The 18,426-nt window shown below is 32.6% G+C and overlaps 1 protein-coding gene and 2 long non-coding RNA genes across 3 annotated transcripts; 2 read left to right on the top strand and 1 right to left on the bottom strand.

Annotated features, from left to right (window-relative positions):
- Positions 1-727: 727 nt before the first annotated feature.
- On the bottom strand, positions 728-1,716 carry LOC127719016 (uncharacterized). Its single transcript, XR_007990101.1, has 3 exons — positions 1,701-1,716; positions 1,329-1,379; positions 728-793 (listed from the first exon to the last, which is right to left on the bottom strand). It is a non-coding gene; the product is annotated as an uncharacterized LOC127719016 (long non-coding RNA).
- Positions 1,717-11,241: 9,525 nt separating this feature from the next.
- Positions 11,242-13,989, top strand: LOC127719140 (ankyrin-3-like). Its single transcript, XM_052225164.1, has one exon. The coding sequence runs from the start codon at positions 11,280-11,282 to the stop codon at positions 13,290-13,292; it is 2,013 nt and encodes a 670-aa protein (XP_052081124.1). The 5' UTR covers positions 11,242-11,279; the 3' UTR covers positions 13,293-13,989.
- Positions 13,990-14,883: 894 nt separating this feature from the next.
- LOC127719028 (uncharacterized) lies at positions 14,884-18,156 on the top strand. The gene is made up of 2 exons (XR_007990112.1): positions 14,884-14,942; positions 17,518-18,156. It is a non-coding gene; the product is annotated as an uncharacterized LOC127719028 (long non-coding RNA).
- Positions 18,157-18,426: the final 270 nt, after the last annotated feature.

Here is an 18,426-nt window from a genome sequence, read left to right as displayed (position 1 = left end):
TATATATGAATTCCGCAAGTCCTTCCAAGCACGATCATCACTTGTCCAACAGCACCGTCGGCACTCTTAGATCATACATAAAACATTGGGGTTTACCATACTACTGCAGCAGGGAGTGAAGAACAGCATGGAGATTCGAGGACACGTTTAGGATATACATATATACGTCTGCACTTCTTAAGGATATGCAACTGAATATATTGTATTGGTGGAAACTTTGCCTTTGTTAAGTATAAGTATTATTTATGTATTTTAATGTGTTTGGATCTCCCCAGTTTGTTTGTTCTCTTAGAAAAGATTACAGGAAAGTAATCTTTATTTAATGTCGGGTTGCTTATATACAATAACAAGGAACATGAGCTCTTAAAAACGACTGCTATGATAAACAAAACATACATCTTCTTATATCTATGTAATAACAGCAGATACATAGTATAAGTAATAATATGTATTATATGTATTATATTGTAGCACATAGTAGCACGCATTATTTATATCTCTATTCTAGATTACTCTACACCTTCCGGGGTCTCCCCAGGTGGATATTTCGTACAGTATAAGTAATAAATATGTATTTATATGTATTATATTTCAGCACATAGTAGCACACAGTATTTATATCTCTATTCTAGATTGCTCTAAACCTGCCGGCATCTCCCCAGGTGGACATTTCATACAGAAAAGTAATAAATATGTATTATATTTCCGGTCGTTCATTCTATTTATATATATTGCACTACACCTGCTGGATCGCCACAGGTCATTCATTCTCTTTATATATATTGCACTACACCTGCTGGATTGCCACAGGTCGTTCATTCTCTTTTTATATATTGCACTACGTCATTCAGTCTCTTTATATATAATGCACTACACCTGCTAGATCGCCACATGTCATTCATTCTCTTTTTATATATATTGCACTACACTTGCGGGATCGCCCCAGGTCATTCATTCTCTTTATATATATTGCACCACACCTGCTGGATCGCCACAGGTCGTTCATTCTCTTAATATATTGCACTACGTCATTCATTCTCCTTATGATTATTGCACTACACCTGCGGGATCGCCCTAGGTCATTCATTCTCTTTATTTATATTGCACTACACCTGATGCATTGCCACAGGTCATTCATTCTCTTTATATATATTGCACTACACCTGCTGGATCGCCACAGGTCGTTCATTCTCTTTATATATATTGCACTACGTCATTCATTCTCTTTATATATATTGCACTACACCTGCTGGATCGCCACTGGTCGTTCATTCTCTTTGTATATATAACACTACGTAATTCATTCTTTTATATAAATTGCACTACACCTGCTGGATCGCCACAGGTCATTCATTCTCTTTATATATATTGCACTACACCTGCGTGATCGCCCCAGGTCATCCATTCTCCTTATATATATTGCACTACACTTGCTGGATCGCCACAGGTCGTTCATTCTCTTTGTATATATTGCACTACATCATTCATTCTCTTTATGTATATTGCACTACACCTGCGGGATCGGCCCAGGTCGTTCATTCTCTTTATATATATTGCACTACACCTGCTGGATCGCCACAGTTCGTTCATTCTCTTTATATATATTGCACTACACCTGCTGGATCGCCACAGGTCGTTCAGTCTCTTTATATGTATTGCACTACGTCATTCATTCTCTCTGTATATATATTGCACTACACCTGCTGGATCGCCACAAGTCATTCATTCTCTTTATATATATTTCACTACATTTGCGGGATCGCCCCAGGTCATTCATTCTCCATATATATATTGCACTACACCTACTGGATCGCCACAGGTCGTTCATTTTCTTTATATATATTGCACTACGTCATTCATTCTCTTTATATATATTGCACTACACCTGAGATCTCCACTTATATCTCTCTGGAGTATTGTAGGACTGCTGGGACTTCCCAGGTCGTTTTTTCTTTTCTTTTGTTTACAGTAAAAATACAGATACAGGTACAGATACAGATACAAATATAATAACCTATCGTATTTGGATGCAGACTTCAGAACTATATAGCACCGGAATATAAAGGAAAGTAATACCTTGATTCCTGCCATCATAGTATTAATGTGTTAAAACGACAGTCACGCTACTATGAACTTTTGTTAAGCATTAAGCGCAACAAACTTGTATCAAATGTACAAGTTTGTATCATTTCTGAATATGGGCATACATGGTTCCATGAACTGTCTTCCTACTATCAGAGAGAACCATTTGATATACTTAATAACACACTGAAAGAACCAAAAAGAATTGCAATTATATATAGCTATGATTTGATATCATTATTTGCTTGTCATAATAACTACACCACATCAGGGATCGACCGATTACCTTTTTTTTCATGGAAAAGATGAAGCAACTTACATGTAGGCTTCTATGAACAGGCCAACATTACATCAGCCTACAGTGTGTGTACAACTTGTTATCAACAGGAGTTTTCCCCACGTTTCATAGATAATGTTACACTGTGCAATTTAACAGCTTTCGTTGGTTCCCTTTTGATGTAAAATATTCACTTCTGGAATTAGGGATGCAATTTAAATTGCCTAGTGATCAGTGATGTTGATACCAGTGTAGAACTTTACTTTTTGTAAAAAAGAATAGAATACCAAAGACTGATTCTTTTAGAACAGGAGTGAATGTAACAATTAAAGAACAGTTTTGAACCAGTTGTGACCATGAATAAGTAAAAAAAAAAAAGAAAAAAAAAACTTTTAGAATGGGAGTCGTATAACTTTTTCCTCCATTCTTTGAAGTGACTTTAATGCAAGGCGTTTATTAATTATTTTGACAACTTAGTTATGCCTTGTTTATAACATAAGCAGTTTCGATGTCATTCTTGAGACATGGTCCAAAAAGATGTTTGTGTTTAAGATACAGCAGGACTGATAAGAAGTTTATCTGTAAAGATCATGATAAATGTATCTTTGAGTCTTTGTCATAGTTTTCATATAACTAGTTTATATTTTTATATGGCATTATTTCTTGGGGGCTTTCACTCATTCATCATTATGAATTCATTCATTTGGCCTTTGTAATTCAAAGTGTATTATACTCCCCCAATTCAATAATACATCAGATGGGTTAATTCCTGACAGGTCGGTAATTTCTCTAGTCAAGTAGCTCACACCTGCCGGGATCGCCCCAGGTCACATTTCATACAGTTAAGTTTGCTGCAGGGATCTCCCCATCATAGTTATGTATTTATGTTAAACTTTTTTGTACAAGTATTTACATAACTTGACCATTAGACATTTTCAATTTACATGTATTTTATTAGGTTTAAAAAATTTAAAAGTTAAATTTTTAAATGAATGAGTAGCCCCAAGAAAGCCAATAATGTAACATTTTAAGTTATAGAAATGTTTATTGTTATGTAATGGTATTTAATTTAGATAATGATGTTTAGAATTATGTTATATAATAAAAATTTTCACTAAAAATGTGTTGTGTATAAACTGAAAGTGTGTACCCACTGTCAATTTACATTATGGTTTATCTATTTTTTTCGTTTCTGCTAATTACCGGGAAAAAAAACATAAGTTAGAGTGATGATTGTACAGTGTATATACTTCTTGACAGGAATTCACTGACCATGGCATTACTTGGATCATTGATCATTGCTAACTTTTGATAATTATTCAATACCTCGAGTCAAATTAGTAATACATTTAATAGATCAATACATGTTGTAATCATAGTAAAGTGTGAAAGAGAAAGTCCATATAATAAAGTTGTACTTGACTAAGCCCTCTTTTTTCATTGTTAATCATTCATCACCATCGTGTTGATGGTAAGATCAGTTCTGAAGTATTCTCATCTGATCAGTTCATTTCATTGTAAGGTATGCATGGCATAGATATCATTTTAATTGATGTTTTTTTTTTATCAATGTGTCTGTGATTAACATAAACATAAGGAGATGTGGTATGGTTGCTACTGAGAAAACTATCCTTCAGAGTTCAAATAAAGAACATAAAAGTAATTAGAGGTCACGGTAAGGTCTTCAACAATGAGAAGATCTCATACCATATATTAAATATGTATCTGAACGCTCAACCCTCCCCTTATCTTGGACAGGGTTGTTACAGCACTACATAGGAACATCCTGTAAAAATCCGATGCAAAAATCTTAACTCAGTAAATGAGGGACGAAAGATACCAGAGGGACAGTCAAACTCATAGATCGAAAACAAACTGACAACGCCATGGTCAAAAATAAAAAGACAAATAGACAAATAATAGTACAGATGACACAACATAGAAAACTAAAGACTAAGCAACACGAACCCCACCAAAAACTGGGGGTGATCTCAGGTGCTCCGGAAGGAAAAGCAGGTCCTGCTCCACATGTGGCACCCGTCGTGTTCCTTGTGTTATTACATATCCGGTAAATAGTCTAATTCGGTAGGTCACATTCGTGAAAAGGGAAGGGTATTGTAGTTACGACATAAGGAACAAATCCGATATCATCTGCGAAACGGTTATTCCATAACGGTCAGCCAACTCGTGATGGCTTCCGTAAAATTTACGAAGTGATGATTTCAACTTAACCATTTGGAACTCTTGGTTTAATAGCTTCCATGTGAGCAGCAATCCTCTATCAAGGAAATCATGATAGGAAATACAAGCCCGGGAATATCATAACAATTGGGAGATATATACTCCGTATGCAGGGCTGCTGGTATGTTGTTACATAGAAATGGAAAGTTCAGAATTGGGTAGCTGAAATCATCTCTTTTGTCGTAAAGTTTTGTTTTCAACCGACCCTCACTGTCAATTTCTAGATGTAAGTCAAGATATGAGGCAGACGTAACTGTATCTGTAGTATCCTTTATCTCTAGTTCGATGGGATAGATTCGTTCAACATAGTCACCAAATTTTGTATTATTTAGTGAGATAACATCATCTATATAGCGGAACGTAAAGTTAAAGGATATTGCTAACTTCTTATCTTTCTTCCTAAGAAGTTCCATTGGAATTCCGACAGTCTGTTGAAAAGCACGTCCTCCAAACGTAACAAATATGTTGTCAATTAAGAAATCAAACATCTTGATAATGTCAGTTTCAGAGAATTTTTTGTTTGAATCAGAGTGATTCTTTACAAAGTAGGATTTATCCCGGTATAAATCGGTACGAAGCACAAATAAACCAACTAACATCAAAATTAAGTCAGTTTTTCTATTCTTACAGGCCGGCTATCGTAGAAACAAATATAATGTTTAAGGAAGGGATGAATCATTCTTTGTGAAAAAACAAAAACAAACTTGATTGAAATAAAAGATACTCTGAAACTGACATTATCAAGATTATTGACAGTTTTCTTTAAAACATAGTTTTTACGTTTGGGTGATGTGTTTTAAACGAGCAATCAGCTTTCTCGTGGGCATTGTGCCCGTCTTCTAAATAGTCTAAATTTGGAAACATCGAACTTGAACTTAAAAAAAAAATTTCATAGATACAGAACAGTCTGTATCATATCTTGACTTACATTTAGAAACTGACGATAAGGGTTGGTTGAGAAGAAATCTTTACTACAACTGAGATGTTCTCAGCTTCCCAATTGTGAACTCTCGTTCTTGCTGTTCCTGTAGTATATACCTCCCAGTTGATTCTATTCCAGAGCTTGTGTTTCCTATCATTTTTTTTAAGAACAAGGGTTGCTGCTTTCATGGAAGCTATTGAACTAAAGGTTCAAAGTGGTTAAGTTGTTCCTTGGAAGGTTTGCCGGACACCCTCACGAGTTGGTTGACATTGATGAAATGTCTGTTTGACACATGGCCGCTGATAAGTTACATCTGTCGTAACCTCAATTCCGACCTATGTTCCTCACTAGTAACATCCCTGAATCTATACTTGCAAGATCAACACAACGGGTGTCATAAGTATAGAAGGAACTGCTTACCCTTCCGGAACACCTGAGGTTCATGTTGCTCAAGCTTTAGTTTTCGATGTAGTGTTTTGTGGATTTGTTCGGTTTTTTTTTCGTAAGTTTTAGTTCATTGTCATGTCCATGTCGGTTTCTCTACGGCTATTAGTGTTGACTGTCCCCTTGGCATTTTCCGCTTCTTTTTTTTCATGGTTGATTTGTCAATATTTTGGGAGTAGCGCAGTTTGTCAGTTTGTAAATTTAGACACTATTAAGAAACTAAGGATATAACTCCTTCAGACAAAGCTGACCTTAAAAGAACTTATTTGTTATCTAAAGGTCCTTTTTGGTCAAACAGTTCTGGAAATGTTTCGTTGTTTATCTTTAGCTTTCAAATATTCGATTTTGAGCGTTCCTGATCAATTTTGATCCAAAAAAGCGCTTCGGAGGCATGAAAGTGTTGTTTTCATTTTTGTATTATTGCGAGTAATTACATTTGCCAATGCAAAACTAAAAAAAAAGGTGTCTTTTTTTACATTTTTTAATATAAACCAATTAGTCAGTAACGCATCAACTAAAAGACACTTAGATAACATTCAAGTTTTCAACAACAAGACATTACCTGTCTGACATGGTTCATAAGAACTCAGCTTTCACTGGTCGTTGATTAATTTTTTATTACAGTGATAAGTTAGTATCTTCGTTTGCTTTAGTAACATGCTAATATGGGGACGATCATTTGATATTCAAAAGGGGGGAGGGGGTGAAGAATGTGTTGACATTGTAGGAACAGCACATCAATAATATTGCCCAAAATTGGATGATGTAAAAATACTGTCTGATTGGCATGTCTGTATGATACATGTAATAAAATTGACCTAGCAATTCTTGGTTCATTTATCTACTTAAAGTTAAAAGTTTGGATATGTTCTAATTGTCGGAACTACAATCCAGTCCCCTTTCACCCGAGTATGACATATCGAATTATTTTTGTTTTTGTTTTTAGAGGTATAGAGGAAGGGTTGAGATCTCACAAAACATGTTTAACCCTGCCGCATTTTTGCACCTGTCCCAAGTCAGGAACCTCTTGCCTTTGTTAAATGTGGATGTTTTTTTTTAATTTTGCTTCATTTATATCTTTCGAAGTTTAGTGTGACGTCCATTTTCACTGAACTAGTACACATTTTTGTTTAGGGGCCAGCTGAAGACCGCCTCCAGGTGCGGAATTTTCTTGCTGTGTTGGAGACCCATTGGTATCCTTTGGCTGTTTTCTCCTCTTTGGTCGGGTTGTTGTTTCTTTTACACATTCCCCGTTTCCATTCTCAATTTTATTAAAATCGGATGGAGCAGATTCTGCTTACCCTTCCGGAGCAACTGAGATCACTCCCAGTATGTGGTTGGGTTCTTGTTGCTCAGTCTTTGGTTTTTCAATGTTGTGTTTTGTGTACTGTTTGTCTGTTTGTCTTCTTCTTTTTTAGTCATAGCCTTGTCAATTTATTTTCGACTTATGAGTTTGAATGTCCCTTTGGTATCCTTCGCCTCTCATTGGCTTTGTTTTTCTTATTCTAAGCAGACGCAAATAGTTAAATTTTACCTTCGACTTTGATGTGGTCCACCTTCACACATTTTTCATAGTTGAGTTATATTTCATGCAATGGAATGTTTTATCGACATGATTTATTTCAATCTTATTTCAAAATCAAAATAAAATATTTTAATTACCTGAAAGTTTAATACTAGGTTATCTTATATATATAGTCTGACAAATAGCGTAAAGACATAGCCAGTTAATGTAAACGGTATTTTTAACGACCATTTTGTAAATGAACAAATTCATGGATATTTTGATAATACTGAACCCCCTCTTATTTGTTATATTTACAAGAAATCTACCCGGAAATTTGTGTTTAATTATAGCCAAGTCTGTAAAGATGTAAATATCAGTGAAAATACACCTACGTCATGTAATTGTAGTAATTCCGAATACACTTATGGCCCCATTTCCCATGTTATAACAGGAGTCCTTAACATCGTTCGCGACCGAGAGTTAAAATCATTCCTCAGTAAATATCGTTCCCCGTCAATTATTAATTGGAATGAGTGTCGTAATATCATCCACGACTCACTTCGTGCTTACTGTTTGAAATGGATAACACGGGAAAAAGCTGACAAAAAATCTTTGGACTCTTTTTTTAATTCAGTAATGAAGATAGTTGATATACGTATACAACATTTTAAAGAACATTTTACTCTTAACAACAACCATAAAAATCCTATTTCTTGTATCAAACATAAACTAAAAGAACTAGCCAAGGAATTTGTTTTTGTCCCTGCTGATAAAGCTGCTAATAATATCATTATAGTTTGACGTTAATTTTACATTGAGGTTCTGCAAAAGGAAATCACCAATTCACCATCATTCCAACTGACTTCATTTTCAGAAAACAATATCTGTAACAAACATAAACTATTAGCTACAACTATGTACTGGCTTCCGAAGCTACACAAATCACCTTACAAATATAGATTTATTTCGTCTTCAAGTCATTGTTCCACTACTAAATTGTCTATTCTACTTACTAGTACACTTGGTACAATCAAAAACCTGATAATAAATTGTTCAAATAAGGCCTTTGAAAATAGTGGAATTAATTACTTTTCGAGTGTCAAAAACTCGTTGGAAGTACTTGATAAATTGCATGCATATATTGGTGATTTTAAATCTGTTCAAAGTTTTGATTTCTCTACCCTGTATACCACTTTGCCTCATATTCTTATTAAGAAAAAATTCACACACCTAATTAAATGGGCATTTAAAAAGTCGGAATGCGAATACATATGTTCAAACTCTTTTAGGTCATTTTTTAGTAGCAACAAACAAAAGAACTATGTCAATTGGACATGCTTTGATACTATATCTGCCCTTGAATTTTTACTTGATAACATTTTTGTTCGCTTTGGAGATTCCGTATATCGTCAAGTTATCGGAATTCCAATGGGGACTAACTGTACACCACTTATTGCGGACCTATTTTTGTATTGTTATGAGTTACAATTCATGACTAAAATCAGCAAAGACCCATCGAAACAACATCTTATACAAAAATTTAACAATACTTTTAGATATTTGGATGATATATTGGCTCTCAATAATGACGACTTCAGTATGTATGACCACTGTCCTTTGCTCGATCTTGATATCTATATCATTAACGGGAAGCTTAATACAAAAATTTATTATAAAAGAGATGATTTTTCATTTCCTATCGTTAATTATCCATTTTTAGATGGTGACGTTCCCTTGTCACCAACTTATGGTGTTTATATATCTCAACTTGTACGATTCGCTCGTGTATGTAACAACGTATTAGATTTTAGTGAGAGAAATTTATGTATTACTGAAAAATTATTACACCAGGGTATTCGATATCATAAACTAGTCAAAACATTTACTAAATTTTATCATCGGTATAAGGACATCATTCGTAAATATAACTCAACATGCAGACATCTTATACGTTCGGGTATTTCACATCCAATCTTTTATGGTAATATTCTTTACAAAGCACAAAAATGTCAGTCTTCACCTCAAAAGCTAACAAAACCTTTAAACAGACTTATTAAGAAGGGATGTTGTTACGATACTGTTGTCAGTTCATTAAAGATTGCATATTTTGGCTTTAATATTGATTCACTTATAGGGTCTTTGCATCGGAATTAACACATTTATTCTAAAACCAGTTGTTGGCATGACACGGGTTATGTTCTTCTCATATATTTTATGACGGTATAATACTAAACCGCTAACAGGAGGGATTGTGCCTGATATTATTATGATGACGACATAATCTTTCAATCAGTTTAATTGAGGTCTGGAGCTGGCATGTCAGTAACTGCTAGTAGTCTGTTGTTATTTATGTATTATTGTCATTTTGTTTTTTTTCTTTTGTTTCCTATTCTGACATCGGACTCGGACTTCTCTTATACTGAGTTTTAATGTGCGTACTGTTGTGCGTTTGTTTTTTTCTACATTGGCTAGAGGTATAGGGGGAGGGTTGAGATCTCAAAAAACATGTTTAACCCCGCCGCATTTTTGCGCCTGTCCCAAGTCAGGAGCCTCTGGCCTTTGTTAGTCTTGTATCATTTTTAATTTTAGTTTCCTGTGTATAATTTGGAGTTTAGTATGACGTCCATTATCACTGAACTAGTATACTTATTTGTTTAGGGGCCAGCTGAAGGACGCCTCCGGGTGCGGGAGTTTCTCGCTGCATTGACGACCCATTGGTGGCTTTCAGCTGTTGTCTGCTCTATGGTCGGGTTGTTGTCTCTTTGGCACATTCCCCATTTCCATTCTCAATTTTATGTAAAAAGAGGTTTGTTAGAATGAAACTGCATTTCTTCTTTGTAGTCAGATATACATTGTTTTCTTCAGTTTATGGTCAAAATTATATTTACAAAGTTGAACATCAGTTGTTATTATTTCGTTTCTTTGTAGCTCAACATAGACGAGAAATAAGAGAATGGGAGCAAGACCAAACTACGTTTGTAGAAATCAGAGCAACACATCACATACTAGGATTATTATCCTTAAATAACTGTATTGTTGTGACAGGGACCTTGGGTTGTGGTAAATCTTCAAACATACACCATGCTGCCTTACAATTACGTGACAGTTTTAGATATGAGATAATACCGGTTTTAACGGGGCCAATAGACATTATAAATTATTATGATGAAAACAAAAAACAAGTCTTTGTTGTTGATGACATCTGTGGAAAAGAAACAATCAACAATCAGACATTGCAGATATGGAGAGATTTTGCAGACAAGATGAAGAAAATATTTACTGTTCGAGAAAAAGAAGTTGCAAAAACAAATGATGGCACTGTTTTAGAGGTATCAAGTCCAAAATTACTTATTTCTTGTAGACTGCATATATATAAAGAACCCCAATTTCAACGTATTGCATTACTCACGCAAAATGAATGCAATTTACTCTCATCAGAGTTGTGTTTGCTACAACAGGAAAGAATGCTTATGTTGCATACGTACCTTCCAGATGACGTTATTGCCAAAGTGAAACTGAAACACGTCCTTGAGAACCATAATTTCTTTCCCTTGCTTTGTAAACTGTCACAAAACAAAACATCGGAAGAAGTCGACAAACTTTTTACTGCTCCTTTGGACAGGATTAATAGAAACATAAAGAACATTATTAAAGAAAACAAGGAACAATGTTGTGCTCTTGCTCTGTGTATCTTATTTGATGATGGATTCAATACAAATTGGCTGAAATTAAGATCAGTTCAAGAAAAGAACAAGAACAAACTTGAAGACATTGTTAAAGTATTTGACATAAACTTAAGCAACGAAATGCATAGAAATTCGTTAAAATCAGGGTTTTCGACGTTACATGGCACATATTTAAAACTGAAGGACCAGGTGTATAGAATCATACATGACAAAAACTATAAAATGGCAGCCGTAATCTGTGGACAGCACCTTACAGAATGTTTTATCAAATATGCTCCTTCTGTATTTATTCGGGATCATTTCATCTTTGACTCTATACCAGATATTAATGAAAATGGTAATTCAATTGTACTATTGAAAGACCAAGAAGAAGATTACTTTGAAAGACTGTTATGTGACTTAAAAGAGAGTGACATCACAAGTACATTCCGCAATAACCAGTTAATATATCAGTCATTTATTGATAAATTAATCAGCTTTTTTGGAAGAAGTCATGATGCAAAATCAGTATTAAAAAAGCTTGACAAATTAGGTTGCAAAATAAAAATTGATGCTGATAAACATGAATATTTGTTTCAAACACACTTTTATACAACACCTTTAATGGAAGCAGCATCAAGAGGTTACCCAGATATTGTTCGCTTTTTGATAATTAATCTTAAATGTAATGTGATCGACACAGAGAAAAAGGACATGTCACCTTTGTATGAGGCATCAGAAAGAGGACATTCAGGAGTAGTAAAACTGTTATTAGAAAGCAATGCTAACATACGTTATTGTAACAGATATGGGCAGTCTTCATTGTATGTGGCCTGTGAAGGAGGACATACAGATACAGTACAACTGTTACTGCAGTACAATGCGGATGTCTCTCAGTGTGAAAAGAATAGAATGTATCCTTTACATGTGGGTTGTAAGAGAGGATATACAGATATAGTGCGAATGTTACTGCAGTACAATGCTGATGTATCTCAGATGAACAATAATGGTGATTTCGCATTGCATATTGCCTGTAAAGGAAAACATACAGATATAGTGAAACTGTTATTGCAGTTCAATGCAAATGTCTCTCAATGTGACAGTAGGAGAGAGTCTCCATTGTACATGGTCTGTAAAGAAGACCTTAAAGATATAGTGATACTGTTACTGCAGTACAATGTTGATGTGAATCAATGTAACAGCAATGAGGAGTCCGCATTGTATGTGGCCTGTAAAAGAGGACATACAGATTTAGTGAAACTGTTACTGCAGTACAATGCTGATATCAATCAGGGTAACAATCATGGAGATTCTCCATTATATATGGCCTGTGAGGGAGGACTTACAGATAAAGTGAAACTTTTACTGCAGAATAATGCTAATGTCTCGAAGTGTAATAGTTATGAAGAGTCACCCTTGTATGTGGCATGTAAAGGCGGACATACAGATATAGTTGAAATGTTATTGCAGCAAAATGCGGATGTATCTAAGTGCAATAGTTGTGGAGAGTCCCCATTGTATGTGGCATGTACAGGAGGCTACACAAATATAGTAAAACGGTTACTGCAGAACAATGCTGATGTCTCTACGTGTGACAGGTGGGGAGATTCACCATTGTATGTGGCATGTAAAACAGGACATACAGATACAGCAGAACTGTTACTGCAGAAACATGCTGATGTCTCTCAGTGTAATAGTTGTCGAGAATCTCCATTGTATGTTTCCTGTAAAAAGGGGCATGCAGATTTAGTAGAACTGTTATTGCAGTACAAAGCTGATATCCTCAATTGTAATCAAAATGACGAATCTCCCTTGTATGTGGCCTGTCATAGCGGACACATACATATAGTAGAACTGTTACTGAAGAATAAGGCTGATGTGTCTCAGTGTGAACAAAAAAGAGGACAGTCACCTTTACATGTGGCTTGTCAAAAATTTTCATTCTATTACCTTCGAAAGGATCACTATTGGTATAAGGACAACTATACACGTTATATTGAAACTATTAAACTATTACTTGCATGGAATGCAAATATTACACTGTGTGATTCAAAAGGTCAGACACCACTTGATATTGCCTTCAAATCACAGTGTATGGCATTTGTAAAACTTTTTGAGGACAATCTGCAATTAAAAGCATCACAATCAAATTAAACGTTCATCAATTTGAATTTCATAACCAGGAATTAACAATAACAATGTAAGAATAGTTAAGAAATAATTCATCAATTGTATCTGTGAAAAGGACCTATGTAGATAATATAAAATGTTGTGCTGATGAGTTTATGTATTTTTTTTAGAATATGTAAAGAGTGCACAAGCCTGGTGTTGCTTTAACAAACTAATCAATTTAACATCATATAAAGATAACTTTATTAGAAAATATAACAAAAAATATTCAGAAGAGTTTTTTAAGATTTATCTTATCATAGATACCAGGATTGAAATTTTGTATTTGCGCCAGACGCGCGTTTCGTCTACAAAAGACTCATCAGTGACGCTCGAATAAAAAAAAAGTTAAAAAGGCCAAATAAAGTACGAGGTTGAAGAGCAGTGAGTAAAAAAAATTTTGAGACAAATTGGCAATTAATGTGCAAGTCTGTTTATTTAAAAATAGAAAATAAGTAATTTATTGCATTATTCATACTGTTTAAACAACATGAACAAATACCAAATATTTGTTGAGGTTCTAACACATACATTTTTTTTTCAATTAAGCCATTTAAGGGGAGATAACCGAAACAGTAAAATTTCTAAATATGAATTTTAAAGAAATTTTTACCATTTACGTGTAGCAAGAAAACAAATTTGGTGACACCATTTATATTTTTCTTTTCTTAAAGCATATCAAAAAACCTATCTTCGCATAATTAATTTCAAAAGTTTGTCTCATTGATTGTCTATTTATTCGCTATAAAGTGTTTATTCATGAATAATATATGCACATTTAGACAATTTTTCACGCCTTGTAGTTTGACAGATAACACAGTGACCCGTACTTTATATTATGATATTGAAAACAAAGCATGATAAAATCTATATTTTGGCAAAGTATCAGAACATTCTATCGGAGGAAGCCATACCGATGATCCACCTTAAAGATAGTTGTCTGATTGGCAATCATTCCACATCTCCTTATGTTCATAGTAAAAATTGGTGTACAACAAGAAAATACAAAATATTCACATAATATATAACACGGAAAGTTGCTGTTGTAACTCGTTAAATATGAAATTGTTTTTTTTTTTTTTTTTGTGAACACCTTATATCTTAGTGTAGTTATGGCAAACTTAAGAATATATTTTGAAACTTTTAATTTTCACTAATATTTGGGCAAAAAGAGGCTTTGTTGCCTACTCCTTTGACGTTGTTAAAAGTGCATCAATTGTTTTGGATTTTGCAAATTATATTAAAAAAAAAATAATTCAAATAAAGAATATATTTTTTTTTATTCAGCAATATATTGCTTGCTGTTAACAATTTACTTCACTAGTCCAGCGTTCTAGTGAAGGGTCTCTTTATTTTTACAAGAAATCCAGGGTTTCTCTCTGTTTATCAATAATACATTACAATTCATCTGAACTATGTTATAAATATTTCATTTTCAATCGTAAATAAATAAGTATATATGAAATTCTTATTTATCAATTTGTATCATCTAGCTTGTTTGGAAAGAAAAAATTTCCGGAAATAGTTCACATTTTCCGTTATCGATTTCCTATTATTGTATTGATATCTCTTCCTGGTTTGGAAATTACCAGTTTTAATAGTGATTTAAATATGATTAATATAAGCTATTCACAGGTAAAAATTTCAATATGTTTGTTTCGATTCTGAAATAAATTAGTATGTAAATATTTTCATTTTTTAACGATAAAAAAAACTGAGGATAACAAATACCGTTATCCACCACGCTTATCGGTGATAGGTAAAATTATTTCTCTAAATCAGTTCCGGATCTAGAATTTTCATATTTTATTAACCTTTTCCTTTTTATTTTTTGCTAGATTATACATTTTCAAACATAAAAATTATTACAACAATTTGACAACTTTATCAAGTAGACATTTATTCTTAGTATGTTTACTAGTTGCCTGCATTTTGTAGCTGTACATGAATTCTGCTTTAAATACAGAATATACATCTAAAGATTTTGTTTTCTGTTCAGACATATAATTTGCCTTATATATACAAAAAACATTATAATTGTAATCAAATAATTAATTTCATAGTATTGCTCATCATTTATTTTATAACCCCATACTAAATTTTTTAATGTTAGAATATTATTATTAATATTCAGTTTTTCTAGGAGTTTTTTTACTTTACTTTAGAAATAATCAAGAAAGTGGCATTTAAGAAACATGTGATCATAATCCTCTGTGGTGTTGCAATAATGACAATTTGAAATATCGCAGATCTTCCACTTTTTCAATAAAACTTTACAAGGTAAAATAAAGTGTAACAATTTTGCACTTATTATCTTTTAAAAAATGATGAACAAACTTAAACATATTACACGAAAGACTATTAATGTTTTCAATGTTAAGCATTGTCTTCCATTTTTAAAAACCAACAGGTATTTCAATGTCCTTCTGAGTAAATATATTATAAATTTTTCTGGTGTCTACATTTTCTAAATTTTCTTTTTTATTACAATTAATATTAATATGTATTGCATAGGATGTTTTTACTTTAGTTTTCTTTGAGTTTTCCTGTTTTAAAATCTTTAACCATTCTCTCGGAAAAGCTTTCTTTAATTGGAAAAATTCTGACATCCAGTTACTTTTTATTGTAAGCTTTAGTAAAATAACATTTCTTCTATAATACCATTTTCATCAATGATGTCATTAACAAAGATAATATTACTATTTATCCATTTTTGGAATAAAAGGCATTTATTTATTATCTTAATGAAATGATTTCCCCAAATAAATTCTTGACGTATAGATCTAAAGTTTTTTGGCTGTTGTACTTTTTATAAGTTATCCATGCTTTAACTATATTCAAATAAAATTCTGGCAGCTTCTTTAACTCTGGAATAGAATCAGTGTTATCAATATTCGTGTGAAAGATAAGGAAATCTTTTCCAAACTTATTAAAATAAAATAGTGGAATAATTTTCCAATTTTTTAGATCTCCAGTAATTAACCTTTTGATCCACCCAATTTTGATAGATTCTATGTATTTATCTATGTTAATCATTTTTAAACCCCCGTCTTGTTCACCAAAGCTTAGTACTGTTCTGTTAAACCTTTTCTCTTTTACTTTTCCATAAAGAATTATAAATATTTTTTTTTAAATTTAACAATATATTCTTTTTCAATATGTGAAACACATCCTTAAAAGGTAATATTTGGTATAATCAATGATTTGATAACTGTTATTTTACCTATCGTTGTTAAATGTCTTTTATCCAAATGTTTGATAAACTTTTCAGACTTTTCAATTTGCTTTTCTGCATTAAGTTTTTGACATTCATTTTTGTTACAACCGAAAAAAATTCCTAAACATTTCACTGGTTTGTTTGTAAAGTTGATGTTTTCATATTTTTCTTTGCAATGTTTGTGTTTTCTATCAACTTTTGTGTTTTAATTAGATTTTTTAAACTGTTAACTGGTTTTTGTGTTTTTTTTATTTGTGCTGTAATTTTTTCTGTCAATATTTGATAGAGTATCATTCATATCTCCAGCAACAATTACCATTCCTAAACTATTTTCTGATATCATATCCTTTACTTTTTTGAAGAAAAAAAAAACCATTTCTGTTTTTTGGTAAATTTGGAGCATAAATATTCACTAAAGTATACATGCTATCTTTAATTTCTATGTAAACCAAAATCATTCTCCCTTCTTTGTCCTGAAATTTATCAATAAATTTATATTCTATTTGCTCATTAATATAAATTGACACCCCTCTTGATTGTGAATTACCATAGCTATGATATATGTCACCTCTGAATTCTTCATTTAAATCTTTCTCTAAATTAACAGTGAAATGGCTTTCTTGTATAAATAAAATATTACAATGTTGATGCTTGATCCACATATGAAGCCTTTGTCTTTTGTCTTTTGATCCTATTCCCTGACAATACAATGAACATATATGTATAGTTTAACTCATTTTTTGTCATAAGTGTCATAATGAAAATACAGTGTTTACTCAAATCTGATGTTAACAACATAATATTAATAAATGCATAGTCAATATGTATTTTTGTAAATCTATACATTATACACCTTCTACGTTCACTTGTTAATTTAATAAAAAATATATCATTATATAAGTGATACATATACAATCTGTAAATTATCATTTTAATGTGTATCTCATAATATTGTGACAATGTAATAATTGTTGTTTGATTATCTAGTTTCAGTCGATGTTCGACCTTGACTTTAATAATAGGTTGACACAGTTTCACCTCATCGAACTGACGTGATAAATTTAAATACCACATGAAGTTTACAATTGGTTTGATCGAAAATTTATGTGATAGTGGATTTGTAAGATTTTGTAATCCATGTGTTATAGGAACTTGAAATTTGCACGTATTATTCATGGATTTACCTAGGAATACTAGTACTGTGTAAACACGTGTTACTATATATTGCCAGTCGTTGACTAAAAATAGAATTGGACTTTCCCTTGCTATACATCTTGTGCATAGCGAAGACTGGTGAGACATACTATCACGTTTTATAATAAATGTGTTTTCAGTGGATATTTGAATTATTTTCACAAGGAAAAGTAGATGTTGGAAGAAGTGCTTAATTATTAACTTCACATCAAGAATAGTGTTTTTACCAGAAAAAGCAGATTCTATTGTGCTATTTATAGCATACATGTACCATAATAACAAGTGACTGGAAGGAATATTTTCCTTTTTCACAACAAACATATATTTGACTTTCAATTTGTCATTTCTTTTTAGATGTATGCAATCTATAATCACATCACATTCATGTTTTTGTTTTTTTTCAATAATTATAATAAAAATAATAAAACTTATATACATTTTGTACATTGGTTTTTAAATATTATAATGCATAATTTTGATACATCTATACTATGATACAGTCTTGCACTACTTTTTACTTTTCTTTTGTGCAGGACCTGTACGTTTGTGGTATTCATCTGTGGGAGTCGTTGCATTTCTTTTGTTGGTTTATTTGTAGGCGTATGATTTTCAGGGTTTACATTACCAGGTGTTCCATGGAAATATTGGCTAATACCTCCTTGTGGTGTATTTCGTCTTGGGTTTCTTATCCCCGTTTTTTTTCTAGGC

Source organism: Mytilus californianus, unplaced genomic scaffold, assembly GCF_021869535.1.
Source record: "Mytilus californianus isolate M0D057914Y unplaced genomic scaffold, xbMytCali1.0.p SCAF_10, whole genome shotgun sequence".
Lineage (NCBI taxonomy): Eukaryota > Metazoa > Mollusca > Bivalvia > Mytilida > Mytilidae > Mytilus > Mytilus californianus.
The sequence above is the reverse complement of the archived record's forward strand: the minus strand, read 5'-3'. Positions and strand labels throughout refer to the sequence as shown.

Excerpts from the sequence above, each read along its gene's own strand:
- LOC127719140 (XM_052225164.1), top strand. The coding sequence starts at position 11,280 with ATGCATAGAAATTCGTTAAAATCAGGGTTTTCGACGTTACATGGCACA.